The sequence below is a fragment of the Lagenorhynchus albirostris genome, chromosome 7, assembly GCF_949774975.1.
Source record: "Lagenorhynchus albirostris chromosome 7, mLagAlb1.1, whole genome shotgun sequence".
In the NCBI taxonomy this organism is placed as follows: Eukaryota; Metazoa; Chordata; class Mammalia; order Artiodactyla; family Delphinidae; genus Lagenorhynchus; species Lagenorhynchus albirostris.
Window position 1 is genome coordinate 56,988,552 of NC_083101.1, and position 20,476 is coordinate 57,009,027.

The 20,476-nt window shown below is 38.8% G+C and overlaps 1 protein-coding gene across 5 annotated transcripts in view; it reads left to right on the plus strand.

Moving 5' to 3' along the window:
- The window catches only part of KDM4C (lysine demethylase 4C), a 400,008-nt gene that overhangs the window by 92,841 nt on the left and 286,691 nt on the right, over window positions 1-20,476 (plus strand). For 4 of the 5 annotated variants that reach the window (XR_009541598.1, XM_060155068.1, XM_060155067.1 and 1 more), the window contains exon 6: window positions 8,447-8,496. The exons of the other annotated variant lie outside the window; for it this stretch is intronic. Coding sequence is in view for 3 of the 4 variants with exons in the window: in XM_060155068.1 (XP_060011051.1) it covers window positions 8,447-8,496 (50 nt within the window). In the remaining variant the exon portion in view is untranslated. The remainder of the gene's footprint in view (window positions 1-8,446; window positions 8,497-20,476) is intronic. 5 annotated transcript variants of the gene reach the window in all.

A 20,476-nucleotide genomic window follows, 5' to 3' on the forward strand; every position in this document is an offset into this window, starting at 1 on the left:
GGAAGCCAACTTTGAGACTCAGATTTGTGTGCTGGAAGCAGCGGCCTTGGGGAGGGAGGAAGGCAGCACTAGGCAGAAGGGAAAGTTGACTGCTTTCGAGCCCTGGGCAGATCTCAGAGGCAGCTCTGGACCTGGCAGGGCCCTTCAGAATTGCCCCGAATGGAGGCAAGAGGGCCAGGCCTTAATACTCAGGCTTGGACCATTCACTGCATACGGGCCACCATCCCCTCCCTCGCCAGGGGCATGATCCTGGGGGAGGGAATGAGACCCTGGGTGAGCGGGATGTGGGGCAAGGATCCTCCCTTTGGTGAAGGTGCTGAGGGCCTCATCCAGAAAAGGAGAGGTTGGGCACCTACCAGAGCATCCCTTACAGTCACATGTTCTGTTTCTCACATTCATCTATTTTTAAGAACTGAAAATGAAGCAAGCGGTGTTCTGTTTTCCACAGTTAACTAATGAGACCTCATAATCTAAAATATTAATGCTTAAACTTTAATAAATGAACTAATGGTAAAACTTGTTAACATCGTCAGTAATGTGAAAATGTAATATAATCACACATATAAAATCTGTAGCTGTTCAGCCTTCTTTTTGACACAGGAATATGCCTTGATTAAAAAGTATATTGTAAATTACTTCAGAAATATTGAGTTTTGTGAAGTATAATTTAGGCACTTTACTTTTTGATTCATGAAGTTTTTTATAACAAGAACTAAAGAAAAGTTTTGAGTGGTGGTTTGATGACTTTGTTCTTTGTATCTGCATTTTATCAATATTTAAAATGTCATTATCATTTGCCTGGTGTGTACTATAACTTTAGTTTCAAAGTATAGTGACTTTTTTTTTTTCCAATTGTGAATTTTAAAAGTGGGTAAATGTAAGAAAGATAGCTGGGAGAACTATTCTGTGTGAATACTGGAACTTCGGCCTGTTAGCAGACAGAAAACTTTTTCTCCTAAAAGTTGGATCACCCTACAGTGATTGCAGTGATCATTGTAAAGGGTGCGGATATGTCCTTGGGAGGGATGGGCTTGGTAGCACCTGTCACTTCCTTCTTCTTGGCATCTTCCTGTGATTGATGAGAAAACAGGAATGGAATATGGGTCTGGAGAGCATGTCTTGGGCTTTGGAGTCAGATCTGGGGTTGGGCTCCAGCTCTGTCATCGACCTTGCTCAAGTAAATTAATCCCTCTAAGTCTTAGTTTCCTCATCAGTAAAATGGAGGTGTTAGTAGGAGAACTTTTATCAAAGGATCTTAGCACAAGGCTTGGCGTCTTAAAAGTGCTCGATAAATGGTAGCTGTGATAAGCGATATAATCATGTTTATTGGTCAGATATTCTTTTCACTCAGCCTTCAACACTTTAGTAACTATTGAAAGCAAGTCAGGCACACGTGCTTATGCCAGTAAAAGAGGGGAGGGTCAGTTTAGAGTTGTTTGTCAGAAAACTATCCTTGTGGACTTGAGCCTGAATCTTCATGGGAGATGACTGAGTAAAACAGCAAGAAGAAAAGGAAATATACGAAGGAGGAGGAAAGGGCCACTTCACACACAGCTTCCGTTAGGGGAACGAAGTAGAGGGCAGTGCTGTTTCAGGACTGACCTACCTGAGCCTGGCCTGGACCTGGAAGGGGATCTCCCCTCTGTGGCCCTGGGCTTGGTAAGACTGCCCTTGATGTCACAGGGTGGCAGGGGTGTGTGGTGGGAGTGGGCCGGTGGGAGGTGCCAGTGGCCAGGGACCTCTGCAGCTGCCTGTGTGAGACAGCACAGTGACAAAGGTAGGGGTAGCGGGACAGCTGAGGACATTGATTTCTAAGTACATTATGACAGCCCCAGGGCTCCCAAAAGATATTAGGGAGCCCTTGGGGGATGATCTAAGAAATAGGAGTTACCCTTTAGTAGTGCTGGTAAACACTTCTTTTTTTTTTTTTTTTTTTGCTGTACTTGGGCCTCTCACTGTTGTGGCCTCTCCCGTTGCGGAGCACAAGCTCCGGACGCGCAGGCTCAGCAGCCATGGCTCACGGGCCCAGCCGCTCCGCGGCATGTGGGATCTTTCGTACCGGGGCATGAACCCATGTCCCCTGCATCGGCAGGCGGACTCTCAACCACTGCACCACCAGGGAAGCCCTGGTAAACACTTCTGATAGACTAATGGACTGAGCATATCTTGAAACGAGAAGTGCAGAGACCAGTTCATAGAGAAAGCCTGAATCAGAGGAATGGATCTAGTACATTTTGAAAAATACAGCTTTACCTACTGACAGTTCGAAATGTCAATCCGATATTATTCAGTTAAAGATAGTATTTGTATTACAATCACCAGGATAACATCATTTTAGGTCTATGAGAAAACCACCCAAAGATGTACTTGGGGTTATTCTGTTTTCCTTGGCCTTCAAATTCGATCTTTTTCCCCCTTAGTTATAAAAGACTCTGGTTTTAAATAAAACACAACCCTGTAAATATCTAATTCGTGTGTCCATAGTTCATTAATGATTCATAGTTTCTTGATGTTAGCAGAACTGTTTGCAATATTCCTTATATCTCAAACAAAAACACTGTCCTAAAGGTTAATTGAACAGTGAGTAATTTCAGCACACCAGTGTGTACTTGAGGGTATACAATGGTAGGCATCTTATTTGGTGGTTTTCAAAGGACACAGAGAAGTGTGAGACACATTTATATCCTCAAAGAATTAAGAATTAGCTGCCTAACTGAGCAATGGTGGCACAGAACAGAGTGCTTGGCTATAAAGCAGACACTCACTATAAAAGGTAGGTTAAAATGGATAATTTGTGTGAAAATTTCTGGGTGGTGGTAGGCATTCTCTCCCTCACAGAACTCAGTGCCTATCCAGACAGAAGTGATTTATGCACACCACGCAGCAGCTAGCTATGGAATGTAGTAGATGATAAATACTACATGAGAAATATAACGGAAGGGCTCTGGGAGGACGAAAAGGGGTAGGGTTGCCGAGATTTCCAGTGGTCAGAGAAAGCCTCAAGGAGGAGGTGGAATCTGGGCAAGGCTTGGGAAGATGGGATTTGAAGCAGAATGGAGGGGCTGTTTGTGGTGAGGAGTGAGGTCAAAAAACCCCTGTGAGGGATAGAATAATTCATAGTCCAAACTGTGGAGAGTGGACTGCTGCTCTTTGTGGCTGCGGCTAAACTGTGTGTTGGGGGGGGGCATCTTGAAAGCCAAGCAGTAAGGAATAAAGGTTTTTATCCTATGATAGTGATATGAGGTCTGTAGCTGCCCAAGGAGATAGAGTTTAGTTATGGTAATGGTCTAGCTGGGGCAGATCAGGGTTGGAATTGAGGTTTTGCTGCAGGGAGGTGGATATGAGGTTTTGAGGGTGTAGAGTGGATAGGACTTGTGACTGGCAGTGGGGGCAGAGAGGATGACAAATTAAAGAAGGGGTGACTCTGATAGTTCCAGTATGGGATGCTGAGGGCAAATGGAGTTCTGAACTGCAATGGGGAAGCTGGGGGAGATAACCAACTTAAAGGGGGAAATCACAAATTTGATCTTGTTTGTTGTGAGTCTTTTGAAGTGATAGGATACTTTCATAGAAAAGGCTAGGAGGTGGTCAGAGCCATAGAATTAGGACTCCCCTGACTGAGGTCACTAATTGTCTGTAATAAACCCCTATGCCTACGGACCTTCTAGCTTGCCTCTACTTAGTCACCAGTTCCTGCTTCAGATAGATTTTAAGCAAGTGAAGGAAGTGACATGAACTGATTGGCTACATGGACTAGAGAGGGTAAGGCTGAAGACTAGCTAAGAGGCTGCTGTAATGATGTGTGTGACAGAATGGACCAAGGCAGTTGTAGTTAGGATAGAGAAATGTAGACAGGTTCATGAGATTTCTCTTGTATAAGTAACAGGTGGAACACATAAAACTTGGGGATTGATTAGATAGGGGAGTACAACCACAGACAAATTCCATTTTTCTGGGCAGTTAGATGAGGAACTCTGTAAAAGAAGCAGGTCTGTCGTGAAGATGCCGGAGGATTAAGCTTTGGACAGATTATGTTTGAGGGCTGCTAAATGGATTTGTTCAGTAGCTGGCTGGTTTTTGAAGTGCAGAACTCAGAGGGACACACATGGGATGGAGATATGGTTCAGCAACATGTGGGTGATCTTGAAGGATTGAGGGAAGGTGGTTCCCTTGGGGAAGAATGTGGAAGCACTAAAGCATGGTGCCCTGGGGAACGTTAAGCAGCCAGAAGGTAGGTTTGGCAAGAGCAGAAGATAGAAAAGCACTGGAAATGACTTAAATCATCAAACTCAAGAGAAGTGAGTGTTTAAGGAGCTAGTTGAAAATTCCAGAGAGGACAAAGTAGGTAAAGACTAAACAACGTGGCAACCTTTGTCCAAGCAGTCATACTGAGTGTGATGGGAATAGGATCCAGATTGAGCTGGACTCCAGGGTGAATGGGATTAAATGAGGCAAGTACTGGAAGTGGTGTGCGTAAAGGGAAGAAAAGAAAGTAGATGGGTGGTAGCAGGATGAAGGGCCCAGAGAAGGTATTTTTTTGAGGCAGAAGAGATAAATAAGCGTGTCTAAATGCTGATGGGAAACGGTCAGATGGGTGGGCAGGTAGGCAGTATTTTTCTGCTGTTATTTCCAAATAAATGCTGAGAATTGCTTAATGTTTCCATGAAGTAGTAGAATTTACTAGAAGACAGAAATTAATAAAACCTTGTATGTTAGAGCAGCAGGATTTCAGATTTCTTAAAAGCATACGAGTGATTCAGGTTTTTAAGGGCTTTTATCTCCCCCATGATTGCTCTTGTTCAGGGCATTCTGTTTCAGTTATATTCTGATAGTTGCTTATATTGATTTTTTAAATTGTTTAGATGAAAAATATTAACATTCTTATGAAGCTGGAACTTTTTTCTCGTTGACTGGTATTTATTACCATTTTTTTTCTTTTTATAAAGATATTAGATGGTACTTTTCTTTGCTGGCTGCTACGTTCATAGGAGCTAAGTTTTTAGGGCAGTTATATCAGGACCTTATTTTTGCCCCATGCCATTTAAGTGGAAATTAAGTGCCCCAGTCCTGCCCATCTACCTTGAGCACACTGTGCTTCACAGCGTAAGATCCAGGAGGGATGAAGAGAAGGCAAGGCAAAATGGGGAGACCATACTAAAAGTATAGAGTCCTGGGAGAAAGATTTGATTGAATTAGGTATTTGAACGGATTAGGAAGTTGAAACTGGTAGAGTTGATCCTGAGTATGCCAGGCTGACCCTGTAATTAGGAAATGAGGTATTGGCTTATATAATTTCTTACCTGTTCTTCCAATTTCCCACTTTCATGATTTTTTTCTTCTTGCTGTATCCTTCCTCTCCTTCCACATCTTCCATCCTGGAGGGTGAGGATCATGATTCATCATTTTGAGAGCCACAAAAGTCAGCACATAGTTTCTGAGCATCTGCTTTTCTGGTGCTTTTGTTCTAGGAGAGACACTGGTCCTTGCCCCTAGGGAGGTTGAAAGGAGAGAGGGAGGCAGAAAGGTAAAAAAATTAAATTCTGAGTACCATGGTGGAAACCTGTCTTCTGTGTGGTTGATAGAGCAAAAGGAGGAGTGTGGAGCTCTCCCTGGGGGTGACTCAAGCTGAGTGGAGAAAAAGGAGTGGAGGTTTTGTTGGCTGGACAGGGATGGTAAGGGTGTGTAAATCCCAGAAATAGGGGATGGAAAGTAGTGGTGGTATAAAGTAACAAAGGCACTGGAAGGACATTCAAGTGGTCTGGTAAACCAAAGAGCAGGATTTGATTGGGACATTGGTCAGTAGGTGCAACTGAAGAGGTGTCAGGATCGCAGCAGGTCTGTGTGTCCTGAAAAAAAGTTCAGCTTCTATCCTTCAGGTAAGTCAGCCACTGAAGGCCCAGGGTTTTGTCATGAACAGATCTGTAGTTTGCAAAGATGACTTTGGCACACCATGGAGGGTAGTTTGGAAGGGTACAACAGAAGGTGGGCGCCCACCTGTAATGGTCAAACTGCATTGAGGGGACACACTCAGTGCCTTACAAGTCATGTGTCTAATTTAAAGAATTTTTGATACATGTATAATGTATGGAAAAAATCTTTCTGATGATTAGCCTCCAGAGAATTTTTACTAGAACCCTTTTAAGAGATGTGTTTACTATGTGTTGGCTATGTGATTTTTGTCATAGAGTTGTGAAGATCAATTGAAAGACTATGTCAAGTGTATTTTTTATCCTTATATTTATGTTTATATATAAATTTATATTTACTTATGTTTTCTGTGAGCAGATGGTTAAATTTCGGGTTAATGAACTTTAACTTTGATACCATTTTTTAAAAAAAGTGAACCTGGATATATAAATATCTCCATGTCCAGCCCTTACATGAGTGCATGCCTGTGTGTGTATACACGTGCATGTGTTAGCATGTACGTTATGCTTGTCTGGGGCATGCATGTGTATGTGTGTGTGTGTGTGTCCTTTTCTGGGTATATTTGGCAATGTAAACCAGGGATTAAAAATTGTTGAGAAGTGGCCAGTGTATAAATACATGTTGGGTGATTGTCATTTAGTTATGCTAAAATTATATCTTCCCAATTCAGTTGGAATAATTTCATTAACGGTGCCTGAAGCAACAGGATATATGGTTGAATTTTCTTTTAGAGAATTGCCTAGTTACAACGGATCCAATTAAGTTCTGCATATGTTATCAGTGGCATTAAATGCAACCAAGTGTGGTGTTAAGTAAAATGAGAAAAGTTATTTTAGTAAAAAAGTAACTTGTACTTAATATATATTGAGCTAGTAAACAGCAAATGTAGGTCTGGAGAGTAATATATTCTTATTTAAAACATGAAATGATCATTTAACTTGAGATTATTGTTTTAAAATTTGTTAGTAAGTTCACAGTAAATAAAATCAAGTATGTAACTTTTGAAAACACCAGGAACTAGAAATGAGTAATACTTGAAGAAGAATTTCTGTTTTCCAAGGGTGAACAATTCTTTCTTTCTTTTTTTGTTTGTGGCTATGCCACATGGCTTGCAGATCTTAGTTCCCCAACCAGGGATCCAACCCAGGCTCTGGCAGTGAGAGCACCGAGTCCTAACCACTGGACCACCAGGGAATTCCCAACAATTCTTTTTTCTATAATCAAGATTTTAAAAGTCACATAATTGTGAAATAAATCAAAGCTGCCTTTTTTATGGCTGGTAAATTTTTATTTAAAATCTATTTGAAAAGTACAGTGTTCTTAGAAAGGTTTGGTGGAGATATAAATGTTACTATTAATAATTTCATGTTCTATCCTGCTTGTCAGTAAAAAGCATTTTAAAAGGTTTTTATTTTTAAAGAAAACTTTTTTTTTTGGACTTCCTTGGTGGCGCAGTGGTTAAGTATCCGCCTGCTAATGCAGGGGACACGGGTTCGAGCCCTGGTCCGGGAAGATCCCACATGCCGCAGAGCAGCTAAGCCCATGCGCCACAACCACTGAGCCTGTGCTCTAGAGTCCGTGAGCCACAACTACTAAAGCCCGTGCGCCTAGAGCCTGTGCTCTGCAACAAGAGAAGCCACCGTGATGAGAAGCCCGCACATTGCAACAAAGAGTAGCCCCCGCTCGCTGCAACTAGAGAAAGCCCGCACGTAGCAACGAAGACCCAACGCAGACAAAAATAAATAAATTAAAAAAAACAAAAACTTAAAAAAAATTTTTTTGCTTAAAAACAAAGGCCAAACTAACCAAATGCAAAACAAAAAATATACAACCAAAAATAGCCCTGGATCGCTGGGGTGCTGTGAGTGTTACAAGGGAGGTTCTAAACTCCATGCTGTGGCCAGGTGCCCCATGTCCAAGCAGTTTGCTGGCCTTGGGCCTTTGTTCCCTAATGTGTAAAATGTGGTTGGAATGGTGAGCTGGGACATTGAAATAGGTGATTTAAGTTTATTTTTCTTCTGTTTAGTGTACAAGAGATACAGTTCTGTGTTTGGTTCTCTAATCTCTGCTTAGTTCATCTAAGTGGAGTTTGGGGTTGACCTTTTTTTTAAAAAATAAATTTATTTTTTTATATATTTTTTATTTTTGGCTGCATTGGGTCTTCGTTGCTGCGTGTGGGCTTTCTCTAGTTGCGGCGGGCGGAGGCTACTCTTAGTTGTGGTGCACGGGCTTCTCACTGCAGTGGCTTCTCTTGTTGCAGAGCACAGGCTCTCGGCGCACAGGCTTCAGTAGTTGTGGCACGTGGGCTTAGTTGCTCTGTGGCATGTGGGATCTTCCCGGACCAGGGATTGAACCCATGTCCCCTGCACTGGCAGGCGGATTCTTAACCACTGAGCCACCAGGCAAGTCCCTGGGGTTGACTTTTTTTTTTATATGACATTATTTAGGAATAGATGTCCTTAGGATACTAGCTGAACAATTATAAATCTAAAATTTTTATTTGTGTTTAAAATTTTAGGTATGCAATACCCCCAGAGCATGGAAAACGACTGGAAAGACTAGCTCAAGGTAAACTTGCTTTCTGTTTCTCATCTAGATAGGTTTTTTGTTTTTGAGGTATTGGGTTGGCCAAAAAGTTACTTCGGTTTTTAAGTAAAAATAAAAGACACATTTTTCATTTTCACCAAGAATTTTATTGAACAACATATTCACTGTTTTGTTCCATTACCTTCTGACATTTTTGGGGCAACTTCATAATTCCATCTTCCCAAAACTTTTAATCTTTTTGAGCAAAGAAGTGTTCCAGGTGCCTTTTACAGTCTTCCCAGGAATTGAGATTTTTTTCATTAAGAGAATTTTGTAAAGACTGAAATAAATGGAAATCCGAAGGTGCAACGTCTGGTGAACACCGTGGATGAATCAGAACTTCCCAGCCAAGCTGTAAGTTTTTGCCTGGTCATCAGAGAAACACGCGGTCTTGCATTATCCTGATGGAAGATTATGCGTTTTCTGTTAACTAATTCCGGACGCTTTTCATCCAGTGCTGCTTTCAGTTGGTCTAATTGGGAGCAGTACTTGTTGGAATTAATTGTTTGGTTTTCCGGAAGAAGCTCATAATAGAGGACTCCCTTCCAATCCTACCTTATACACAACATCACCTTCTTTGGATGAAGACCGGCCTTTGGTGTGGTTGGTGGTGTTTCATTTTGCTTGCCCCGCGATCTCTTCCATTCCACTCTATTGTACAGTATCCACTTTTCATCACTCGTCGCAATTTGTTTTAAAAACAAAACGTTTTCGTTAGGTTTCAGTAGAGAATCGCATGCGGAAATACGGTCAAGAAGGCTTTTTTGCTTAACTTATGTGGAACCCAAACATCAAAGCGATGAACATAACCAAGCTGGTGCAAATGATTTGGATATTTTGAGTATGTCGGTTATCTCCTGCATGGTATTACGTTGATTGTTCTCAATTAATGTTTCTATTTGATCACTATCAACTTCAACTGTTCTACCTGACCGTGGAGCATCGTCCAGCGAGAAATCTTCAGCACGAAACTTCGCAAACCACTTTTGACATGTTCAGTCAGTCACAGCACCTTCTCCATACACTGCACAAATCTTTTATTTGCATTTTAGTTGTTTTTAGCTTTCTTGAAATAATAAAGCATAATATGCTGAAAATTTTGCTTTTTTTTTCCATCTTCAATATTAAAATAGCTACACAAAATTCACCAGTTTTGATAAGCTTTTTTTTTAAATGCACGCCTGATATGACAGCTGTCACAATACAATCTAACAAAATTGTTTCGAATGAAGTTAAAGACAACTAAGTGCTACTAGAGCCATCTTACGGAAAAGACCTAATGAACTTTTTGGCCAAACCAATATTTTTGCAGTGTAGAATATCACTGTGTTAATTTTATTCTTTTCAAGTTATTGGCATTTAAGTATTTCTCTCATTGACTAATTTTAATTTTTTCACATTAATGTGTGCATATTTTTCCCTGTTGCATAATCTTCATGATTATTTTAGTTGGCTGCTTAGCTTTTTGTCAACTGATTGCACTTAACCTATTTTGGTTATTTCCAAATTTTTTTCTCTTTTTTATAGTGTACTTAACATCACTGTGCCAATAATATTTTTTCTTCCTTTAGTTGTACCCTTGGGATAAATTCCAAGGAGTACTGATGCTGCATCTTGGGCTATAGGTGTTTTATGAGTACTTTTCATGTTGCCATATCATTTCACCAAAGGGTTGTGTTAAATCTCTTTTTGACCCCCTCATTTTTATTTGGCCCCCTGGGCCTGAGAGTGCCTGAAGTATGAAGGTGAATATCCCCAGCTAACTGGATGAGCATGATATTGTATGCCTTCTTAGACTGTTAAAATTAAACATACTTTACTGGAACTTGAATTTTTATTTTTTAAGGCTTTGTCCATCTTCTTTTTTTCTTCTTCTAGTTTTGTTGAGATGTACTTGACATATAGCACGTTATAAGTTTAAGCTGTTCAGCATAATGATTTGACTTAATACATCATGAAATGATTACCACAATAAGTTTAGTGAACACGCATCATCTCATATACATACAAAAATAAAGAAATGGAAAAAAATTTTTCTCCTTATGATGAAAACTCTTAGGATTTACTCTTTTAACAGCTTTCGTATATAACATTCAGCAGTGTTAATTGTATTTATCATGTTATATATTGCATTTCTAGTACTTATTTATCTTATAATTGGAAGTTTGTACCTTTTGACGACCTTCATGCAGTTACACCTCCTTCAACGCTGTCTGTCTTCTTAAGGGCCAGGTTGAGTCATTCTTCTGGGAACTCTATCAATTGCTTTCACTCTGTGACCACTTGTGTCTACAGAGAGCACCTTCTACTTTTCTTCCCTGCCTTAAGGATATGCCAGGCAACTTTGTTCTCATCTGCTCCCTCAAGGGAGGAGAATCATATTCACCCCGTTACCCTCTTTTTCTGTTTTGCTAGCCACCCTAACCAAGGACGACGTAGACTGGTAGTGACTTATTTCCAGGGGAAAGTGGAGTTCCACTGAGTGACAACTGAAGATAAGACAGAAGTCTCATTCAGAATGCCTTTATTCAGAATTGAATCCTCAGGGAGCATTGTCTTTTCAGTCAGGTGCTGATCTAAGTTTCATTGGTATGTTAGGGTTGCCTTCTAGTAGAAAAGGAATTTTGTTCCTGCATTATGTATGCTTTCATTTAATAATGAAATGGGGACACTGAGAAACACCGTCCTTTGATTTGACAGTTCTGAACAGAAATTGTTAATGATATCTAAAAGTTACTTTCCTCCAAATTAGAGTTAGAGTATCACGTTTGTAAGAATACGCATTATTATAATTTTGGCAGGCTAATAACTATAAAGACAGTGTTTTTATAACATAATACATTATAGTAATAATAGCAATGTAATTGTAATCTTGAACTTTGTTAGGGACTATTTTCATGAATATTAAGGTGGATGAATCCTGGTTCTGGATAATAGATTAGAGCACAGCTTAGAAAATGATTACCATAAGCCTTAAATACCCTGGCAATGAACTTTGTGCTAAATCTATATGCTGTGAACTATCCTCGTCCCTGTGATAATCATTCTACCATGTTCTGTTCAACTCATTGCCAGAGAACTTTTAAAATGGAGCCAGTGTAAATTTTACGGTATGGACTCACATGCTACAGTTTTTGCTATAAACTGTCTGTAAGCACTTTGACGTAAACTGTCTGAAAATGACATTCCAGGAAAATGGATGCCATTTGCTTAATCAGTAAGAGATTAATAAACTTGAAGGTTGAACGAGAACTTTAAACTCAATTGCATGTTTTTTGAAAACTTATTGCAGCATTATTTTGAGAAATGATTCAGGGAAAAGACCCTATAGGACAGTGGAGGATTTCTATCTGCTGACCAGATGCCAACCAAATTAATTGAGTTCTGCTAAGTAATTAAAATGATAAAATAATGCAGTAAATGAGATGGAGCATTATAGGTTGTCTAGGTCAAGGCAGCACTTGATACATAAAATGAAAAGCAGCCTCGGATATTTTCCATTATCTTGTCTGAACATCATAATTATCACACTTGCCTTTTATGCATGAATGCTTTCATCTTTGGTTTCTATTGAAATTTTGATTGACTGTGGCACCTACAAATATTTTATCTGAAAGACGTTATGCCTGCATCTAAATAAAGCCAGGAGTTTGATTTTGCCCTTCAGCTGCTTTCTCATCTATACAGGTTTTTTTCCAATATTACGTAGACATAAATGTAATAAAAAATCTCAAGTGAATTGTTGCAATTTTTATACTTGTTATGTTCGCCTGTAATGCCGTTGCATTCTTTCTAATTTTTGGCTTGATACAATTGAATGGAAAGTATAAAGGAGAATAGAGATATAATATTAAATCATAAATGACAGTTTTGAAGATTTTCAGTTTTAAGAATGTCTAAATCTCATCTATTTTAGAAATAAGACTATCTTTGTGGTTCTATTAAGTTAAGGAAGATATGGATTAAAGTAAATTGGGAGCAGCTAAATTTTTTTGAGAGTAACTGTATTCCATTGGTCTCTCATTGTTAATAAAGTGCTAATATTTTTAAAAAATTGAAGATGCTTTACTTTGGTCAAAATTTTGGTTACTGGGAAAAGAATATGTGAGTTAGGACTTTGTGCAACAGATTTTGGAAATGTGAATGATCAGCAGGAATTTTGTTTTAAGTGACAGTATGGTAGAGTCAAATACACTGGTTCTTTTGGAGGCTTATATTTACCTGTAGCAAGTGTTTTCATTTTGACTTCTTAAAAAAGCGACAGTAAAAAGGAATGGATGAAGCATTGTTATGAAGGATTAATTTAGTTCAAGTTTTTTTAAGCAGTTAATTTTGGTGTGTGTGTGTGTATGTATGTTTTTAAATGACTAGTTGTCTTGAGTTTAAACCTGTGGAACAGAGTCTTAGCCTGATTTGCAGGGATCCCTATTCCAGGAGGTGGACAAAGGGTCTGTGCGTGGGATGCAGGCAGTCTGTGGACTCTCTGAAACTATATTCAAAATTGGGCATATATGTGGATTTCTGGGACGCTATCATCAAATCCATTAAGAGGGTTTGCTCCAAAAGAGATCATGAACCACTGCTATCAAGAGACTAGAAGATTAGCATTAAATAACAAGTCATTTTAATTTTATAAACATTCTAAATTGACCTGTTCTCATACCTCTGACTTGGAATTAGGAAATATACTTTTATCAGCTCTCAAAATGATAAATATATAATTCCCTTAAGCATTCATTTACATTGTGGCCTGAAAATATTATATTAAGATGCTTGGTTTTGAAAGGCTAATAAATAAAATATCCTTGATTATGAATAATCAATTTTAGGGGGCCCCTAAGCCCTAAAAAATGAAAAAGTCCAGCGATATATCCTCTGCCTTCATGCCTAACTCATGCTTTAGGCATGGAGATCAATGTGTGGTGTGTCAGGGTATGTTTATTTTCATCTTCCTATCAGTTGTTACATTAAGAATAGTGAAAAAATCCCTAAATTTAACTTCCTCATATTTTGATGTCAAATATCACACTATGTTTAATTTTGAATATTTTATATCCAACCATGTTCCTAGTAGGATTTTAAACATTGGACAGTAATACATAACATACACCACGTTAGAGTAATTAGAATGTGTGGTGAAAGACAGTTCTGAGAAGTGACAGGTAGGGAATGGGGAGGAAAATTCAGGAGGGGAATGCCAGCTAGCAGGGAAAGATTACTATGGAAGGAAATTAAGAGTTCTTTGATTCTCTGGGGGGTGTGGAGGAGGGAAGCTGAGGCAGGAAAATCCTGTTTAGCTTGACTGACCTGTTTGTGCCAAAGTGCTTGGCCTGAGGTGTCCTGGGTGACCTACGCGTGTGTGGTCCATATGTCGTGTCAAGGTGGGAAAAAGCTGGAGCTGAAACAAAGCGGTCTCAGGAATGCAGTAAAACACCATGTGTAATGGTCTATATACCTGTTAAATTAGGTGGAAGTTTTAACTCTAAGTGTTCTGCCAACCAGTTTGAAGTGGAAAAAACTTTCCCATTACTCACTGCACTGTGTTCAAGAGTTAAAAATAAGGCACTTGTTTAGGAGAACCACCATCCTTCTCGATACCACGGTCAGTATGAATTTCTCCTGGCGCTCCTCCTAGAGAGCTCCATGGAGCTTTGTCTCTCCAGTAGAGATGTTGATGGATTACAGGACACGTGGAGCAGAGTGAGGCCTGCAATGTGATAACTTTCTACCCAATTATTAATTGCTCAGCGAACGGTAGGAAGGACAGAGAGGTCAACTACAGCTTAAACCTCTAATGTTGACCTCTTAACTAGGAATGTGGGTAAAAATACCGGGTTTCTCCCCACATAATGTAGCTCATTAGTTCTTTTCATTAAGAAGCATGTTAAGACATTTCATATGTGAATCAAATACATCTTTGTAAAAGTATTTCCCACAGAAGCATTCCTTCCATATTCTTTTCCTATGTCCTTTTCCTTACCATTCGTTTATATGGCTACTATATTTTTTAAGCCTCATATCAGTCATATGAATATTGCAAAAACCATTACAGGCCTACCTCATTTTATTGTGCTTCGCTTTATTTCGAGTTGCAGATAATGCACTTTTTTTTTTTTTTTTTTTTTTTTTGCAGATTGAATGTGGTAACCCTGTGTTGAGCAGGTCTATTGGTTCCATTTTTGCAACAGCATTTGCTCACTTCTTGTCTCTGTGTGAATTTGGGTAATTCTCACGTTTCAAACTTTTTCATTATTATGTTTGTTTTGTGATTGGTGAGTTGCGAAAAGATTACAACTCACGAAAGTGTTAGATGATGGTTAGCATTCTAGCAATAAAGTATTTAAAAATTAAGGTATGTACATTTTTGGGGCATAATTCTATTGCACATTTAATAGACTACAGTATAGTATAAACATAATTACATATGCACTGGGAAACCAAAAAAATTCTTGTGACTTGCTTTACAGTAATGTTTGTTTTATTGCGGTGGTCTGGAACAGGCGGAACCTGCAGTATCTCTGAGGTACGCTTGTATAAAACTCTATCAAAGCATACTTGGGTAAATTTCAATTATATTCAAATTAAATTGTCTTAAATCTATTGCTAGTGTGGACATACACTCTACATGTCTGATTTCTCCATCTTTCCCCTCTGCTTTCCTCTCTTTTTCCTTTCTTTCCTAAGCAATTAATAACTAACGTCAGCTTCTCCAAACTAGTGTTTGTATATCTATAGAAAATGTTACTAAACTTTGATTTTAAAGTTTTTTCCAAGGCTAAAACTTTGTTGGTTTAATAGTAGCAGCATGTGTTTGTCATATGAGATTGGGATTTAAAAATAGTTAGTAATAGCTAATATATTAGAAAATGTAAACCAGTTGACAGTTGGCAAAACTTCTTGTTTGAAGGAAAGAGCACACTATTTTTAGAGTATATCTGCTCTATTTCTAAAACAATTTAAAAACATTTAATAATTTTTTAGGTCAGATTAATAGAGGTAAAATACACTTACAGTAAAAGCCACCCCGTTTAACTATACAGTTTTGTGAGGGTTTTTTTTTGTTTTTGTTTTTTTGCGGAACGCGGGCCTCCCACTGTTGTGCCCTCTCCCGTTGCGGAGCACAGGCTCCGGACGCACACACTCAGCAGCCATGGCTCATGGGCCCAGCCGCTCCGCGGCATGTGGGATCTTCCCGGACCGGGGCACGAACCGGCGTCCCCTGCATCAGCAGGTGGACCCTGAACCACTGCGCCACCAGGGAAACCCCGACAGTTTTGTGAGTTTTGACAAATATATACAGTGGTGTAACTACCACCACTATCAAGATATAGAACATTTCTAGTACCCCCAAAAGTTTTCTTGTACTTTTTGCAACTAATTCTTCCCACCAGCAACCACTCGCAGCCACTAATCTGATTTCTATCTCTAGAATGCCATAAAAGTGGAATTATACAATGTGTAGACATTTCTATCTTGTTTCTTTCACTTAGAATAGTGCTTCTCACATCTGATCACTTTTACGTTGAATACAGGGCATCCTTGGATGTGTATAGCACCTGGTTCTTGAGAGGGCTTATGTGATTCTGTGCATCCTCATGCTATAAAACTCCCAGCAGGACTTTGGCAGTCTTAGCAAATGTTATTGTGGGATGCTTTTAGGGTTTCAGGGCTCTATTGGGATTGCTGGAGTACATGTTCCTTATCATGGTGGAAATGGAAGATTTGTTGAACTAACATGATAACTAGAGTCAACATGGTGGAAATGAGTAACAGAGATAATAATAATGGCCCTATTCATTGAATGTTACTGTGTGTCAAGTAGACTAAGTTTTATTATTTTTTTAAATTCACAAAATGTAAAATAAACCATTAACCGTTTTGAAGTGTACAATACAATGGCATTTTAGTATGTTCATATTGTGCAACCATCACCTCTGTCTAGTTCCAAGAGATTTTTATCACCCTAAAAGGAAACCCTTTATTTTATGTTTATTTATTTATTTATTTATTTATTTATGGCTGCGTTGGGTGTTCGTTGCTGCACGCGGGCTTTCTCTAGTCGCGGTGAGCAGGGACTACTCTTCATTGCGGTGCGCGGGCTTCTCATTGCGGTGGCTTCTCTTGTTGCGGAGCATGGACTCTAGGCACGCAGGCTTCAGTAGTTGTGGCTCGTGGGCTCCAGAGCGCAGGCTGAGCAGTTGTGGCTCACAGGCTTATTTGCTCCGAGGCATGTGGGATCTTTCTGGACCAGGGACTGAACCTGTGTGCCCTGCATTGGCAGGCGAATTCTTAACCAATGTGCCACCAGGGAAGTCCCGACCCTGTATTTTTTAATTGGTCATGCTATATTTCCTCCCACCCCTCCCCAGCCCCTGGCAATTAGCAGTCTGCTTTCTGTCTAGGTATTTACATATTATGGATATTTCATATACATGGAATCATATAATATGTGATCTTTTGTGTCTGCCTTCTTTTATGTAGTGTTCTTCTATGTTATATCTATGTTATAACTTATAGCAGTACCTCATATTTTTTTATAGCTGACTAATATTTCGTTGTAAGGATATACCATATTTTGCTCTTCCATTTTTCAGTTGATGGACATTAGGTTGTTTCCACTTTTTGATAATGGCTAAGTTTTTTGTGCATTATCTCACTGGATTCCCATAAGGATCCACCCAGTGAGGATAGCCACTGTGGAAAAAGATTGAAAGTAGAACTGACATATGATCCAGCAGTTCTACTTCTAGATCTATATTTGAGGGAAATGAAATCACTGTCCTAAAGATATATCTGCACCCCTGATATTACAGCATTATTTATAGTAGCTAAGACATGGAAACAACCTAAGTGTCTATCAACAGGTGAATGAATAAAGCAAAGTGTTATACATATATATATATACAATATACTATTATTCAGGCATAAGGAAGAAGGAAATCCTGCCATTTCTTTCAACATGGATGAATCTTGGGGTCCTTACGCTAAGTTAAATAGTCAGATACAGAAAGACAAATACCGTATGATGTTACTTATGTGTGGAATCTAAAACACCAAACTTATAGGTACAGAGAACAGTTTGGTGGTTGCCAGAGGCAGGGGGTGGGGAAAATGGGTGAAGGGGGTCTAAAGGTACAAACTTCCAGTTATAAGGTTAGTAAGTTCTGGGGGATGTACTGTACCCTGTGGTGACTATAATGAACAATACTGTATTGAAAGTTGCCAAAAGAGTAGATCTTAAAGCTACTCATCACACAAAAAGCTATAACTATTTTTAGGTGATGAATGTGAATTAAACTTAACGTGGTAATCATTTCACAATATATACATATATCAAATCATTATACTGTATATCTTATATGATGTTATATGTCAATTGTATCTTGATGCTGGGAAAAAAAAAAGACCCCACTGAGGAAGGTGGTACTAGCACCCTGATTATATGAATGGGGAAATTGAGGAGCTGAGAGATTATGGGACCAGACAAGGCTATATGAGTTGTTGGACTTGTGCTAGGAATCCATGTCTCTGTAGGGATTCTTAACTGTTATTCTCTTTTATTTTGCTAGCCATGTGGACAAGATGAGGGTGACTTCAAATAGTTCAAACAGTTACGTTTTTTCATCTAAAACTTAGGTCTGCTATTTAATAGCAATGAGAAGGTGTATGTTGTGAGCAGTAAATGAGAGAGGAAATTTGGTGTTCAAGTAAGCGTGTGTGTTAGGTGTCTGTAAGAGGAGATTGGACAAGATTTACACAAAATCCCATAACATAGTTTGCACCTCACAGTAGGCTGCCTCTCAAATGCTTCCACCAAAATATCCCTACAAGGGAGGAGAGTGAAACCCTACCACTCCACAACACTCATGCAGATTTTGCATCTTGCTCCCTTAATACGTTTGTTTGTATGCAAATATAAACCACGTAATTTAGCATGACATAAGTAGATGCTCAGAAAGATGTGCCAGGTTTATTCTGTGTGTTCTTCTACACATGGCATGTTACCTGATGGCCATGGGGTATGTGAGGTGGGGTAGTGAGTTGCTAGCTGCTATGTCCACTACTAGATACTTGAGGGGTCAGTGTAGAACTGTTTCTTTATTGGAACTTCCTGGTTTTCAAGATTATGAAAGAGTGGATTCTCCAATTATGTGACTGGTAAATTGGAAAGTCTTACAGAATGTTGCAGTAGTAACATTCAAATATGGTAAGTTTAAGAGCAGACTTCTTCCAAATAAATTCTTTCCAAATTGAAAACTTAGAAAAAAAGCACATTAAGAAAGTAAATATTAGAATAGAAAAAAAAAGGTTCTGAAAGGCATATTTTAAAGAACTTAACTTGCAAAAATTTTAACACATACCTTGTTTTCTCTTTATTTGGTGACTTTCAAAAAACTCATTGTCTTAAATTGAGTTTTTAATTAAATTTTATCTTTTCTATCTGATCTATTTTTGTTATATTTCATACATGTGATTCCAAATTTGTTTTTTTCACTTGTTATGAAAGCTGCTAACATTCCTTTAGCCAGCATAGTTCTGAGTTTTAAAAGATATTATCATTTTGTATCAAATAGTATTCTGGTTATATTGGCTTCTTTATATATTGAATAAAATATTTTTAAGAAATGGTGGAGTGAGGGTGAGTGTGAACCATGTACTTTTGCAGGTATTTTAAGGTAAAATTCATTTTGAGACACATACATTATGTCATAATTTGTGGTTTATGAGGTGTTTTCCAGGGCGATGTGAAATATAATTCTGATAACCTATTGAAAATATAAATTCTGAACCAATATGAAGTTCTTAACATATGGCAAATTGCCTTCCTTCAGTGGTTTTCCAGTTTAACTAACGACCAGTCATCACATTGTTCAGGTCCTGATTACAAATCCATATCAAAAGAAAATTAAGTAGACTCCTCTTTCTTCATTGATTTTAATTTAAAACTTAATTCATGCAGTGCTGCACAGAGTTACAGATTTGAAAAGTTTGATAGATCTATTTAAATTGTATTGCTAAAACTTTTCCGTGGGTTATGTGCTTGGGGACTGCCCTGCTCTGCTTTACTCTCTGTGGTGTAGGCTCAGGACATCTTATTGTATAGATACGGCTGTTGCATTATATGGTACTTTCTCACCATTCACTAAGGTCTGCATTCTTTCAAAGGTTATTTTCTATTTATGTATTATGAATATTAACCATAAACGGAGGGCTGCATTAAATGACCGGATAGGGCACAATTATTCCTTTTATTCCCATTGGTATTGTAGCGAATGATAGTATTTCTGATGTTTCTGTTGATTGTACTTTTTAAATATTTCTGTCTGTTCATCTTAAAAATCCAGGTGTAGATGCTTAAGCAGAATATACTGCTCTTTGCAGGTGGTTCTTTATACCCTAATGGCTTTTTTTTAGATGTTTCATTTGTTTCCTTCTGATGATCTGTGGCCTCACGTACTCCATGGTGGCATCAATAAAGGCTTGTTTACTTTAAAACTATTCCTGTAAAACCTTGCTATTCTATGAGGTTAAAATGGTTCATGATTAGGTAATGAGCGCTGGTAATTCTTTCATCAGACTGGTCATATTCTTGAGCTGTTTATACGTAGTGAGCCACAGAGTTAGGTAAGTAGCATTTCCAGTGGCCTTCATTTTGGTAGTGGAGGAGTTAAACAGCATCTGTGCTTCTTCCCACTTTACCCAGCTACATCACACATGCTTTCCTGGTGAGTTCTGTGTTCCTTCTGGGTCCTCTCTCTGATTCTCCTCTGTCTCTTCCATGTTTCTCTTGTCTTTCTCTTCTTGCTTTCCCGTTCTCAGTGTGGTGGTTTTTCCCTCTGAGTGAGGAAGGTAAAGAACAGGGTATCAGGCACATTCATTTTCCTCTAGCTTACATAACTGAGTTAATGAGAGTCCGCCTCAGACAGACTGCAGGATTGAAGGCAGAGATGGAGAGAAACAA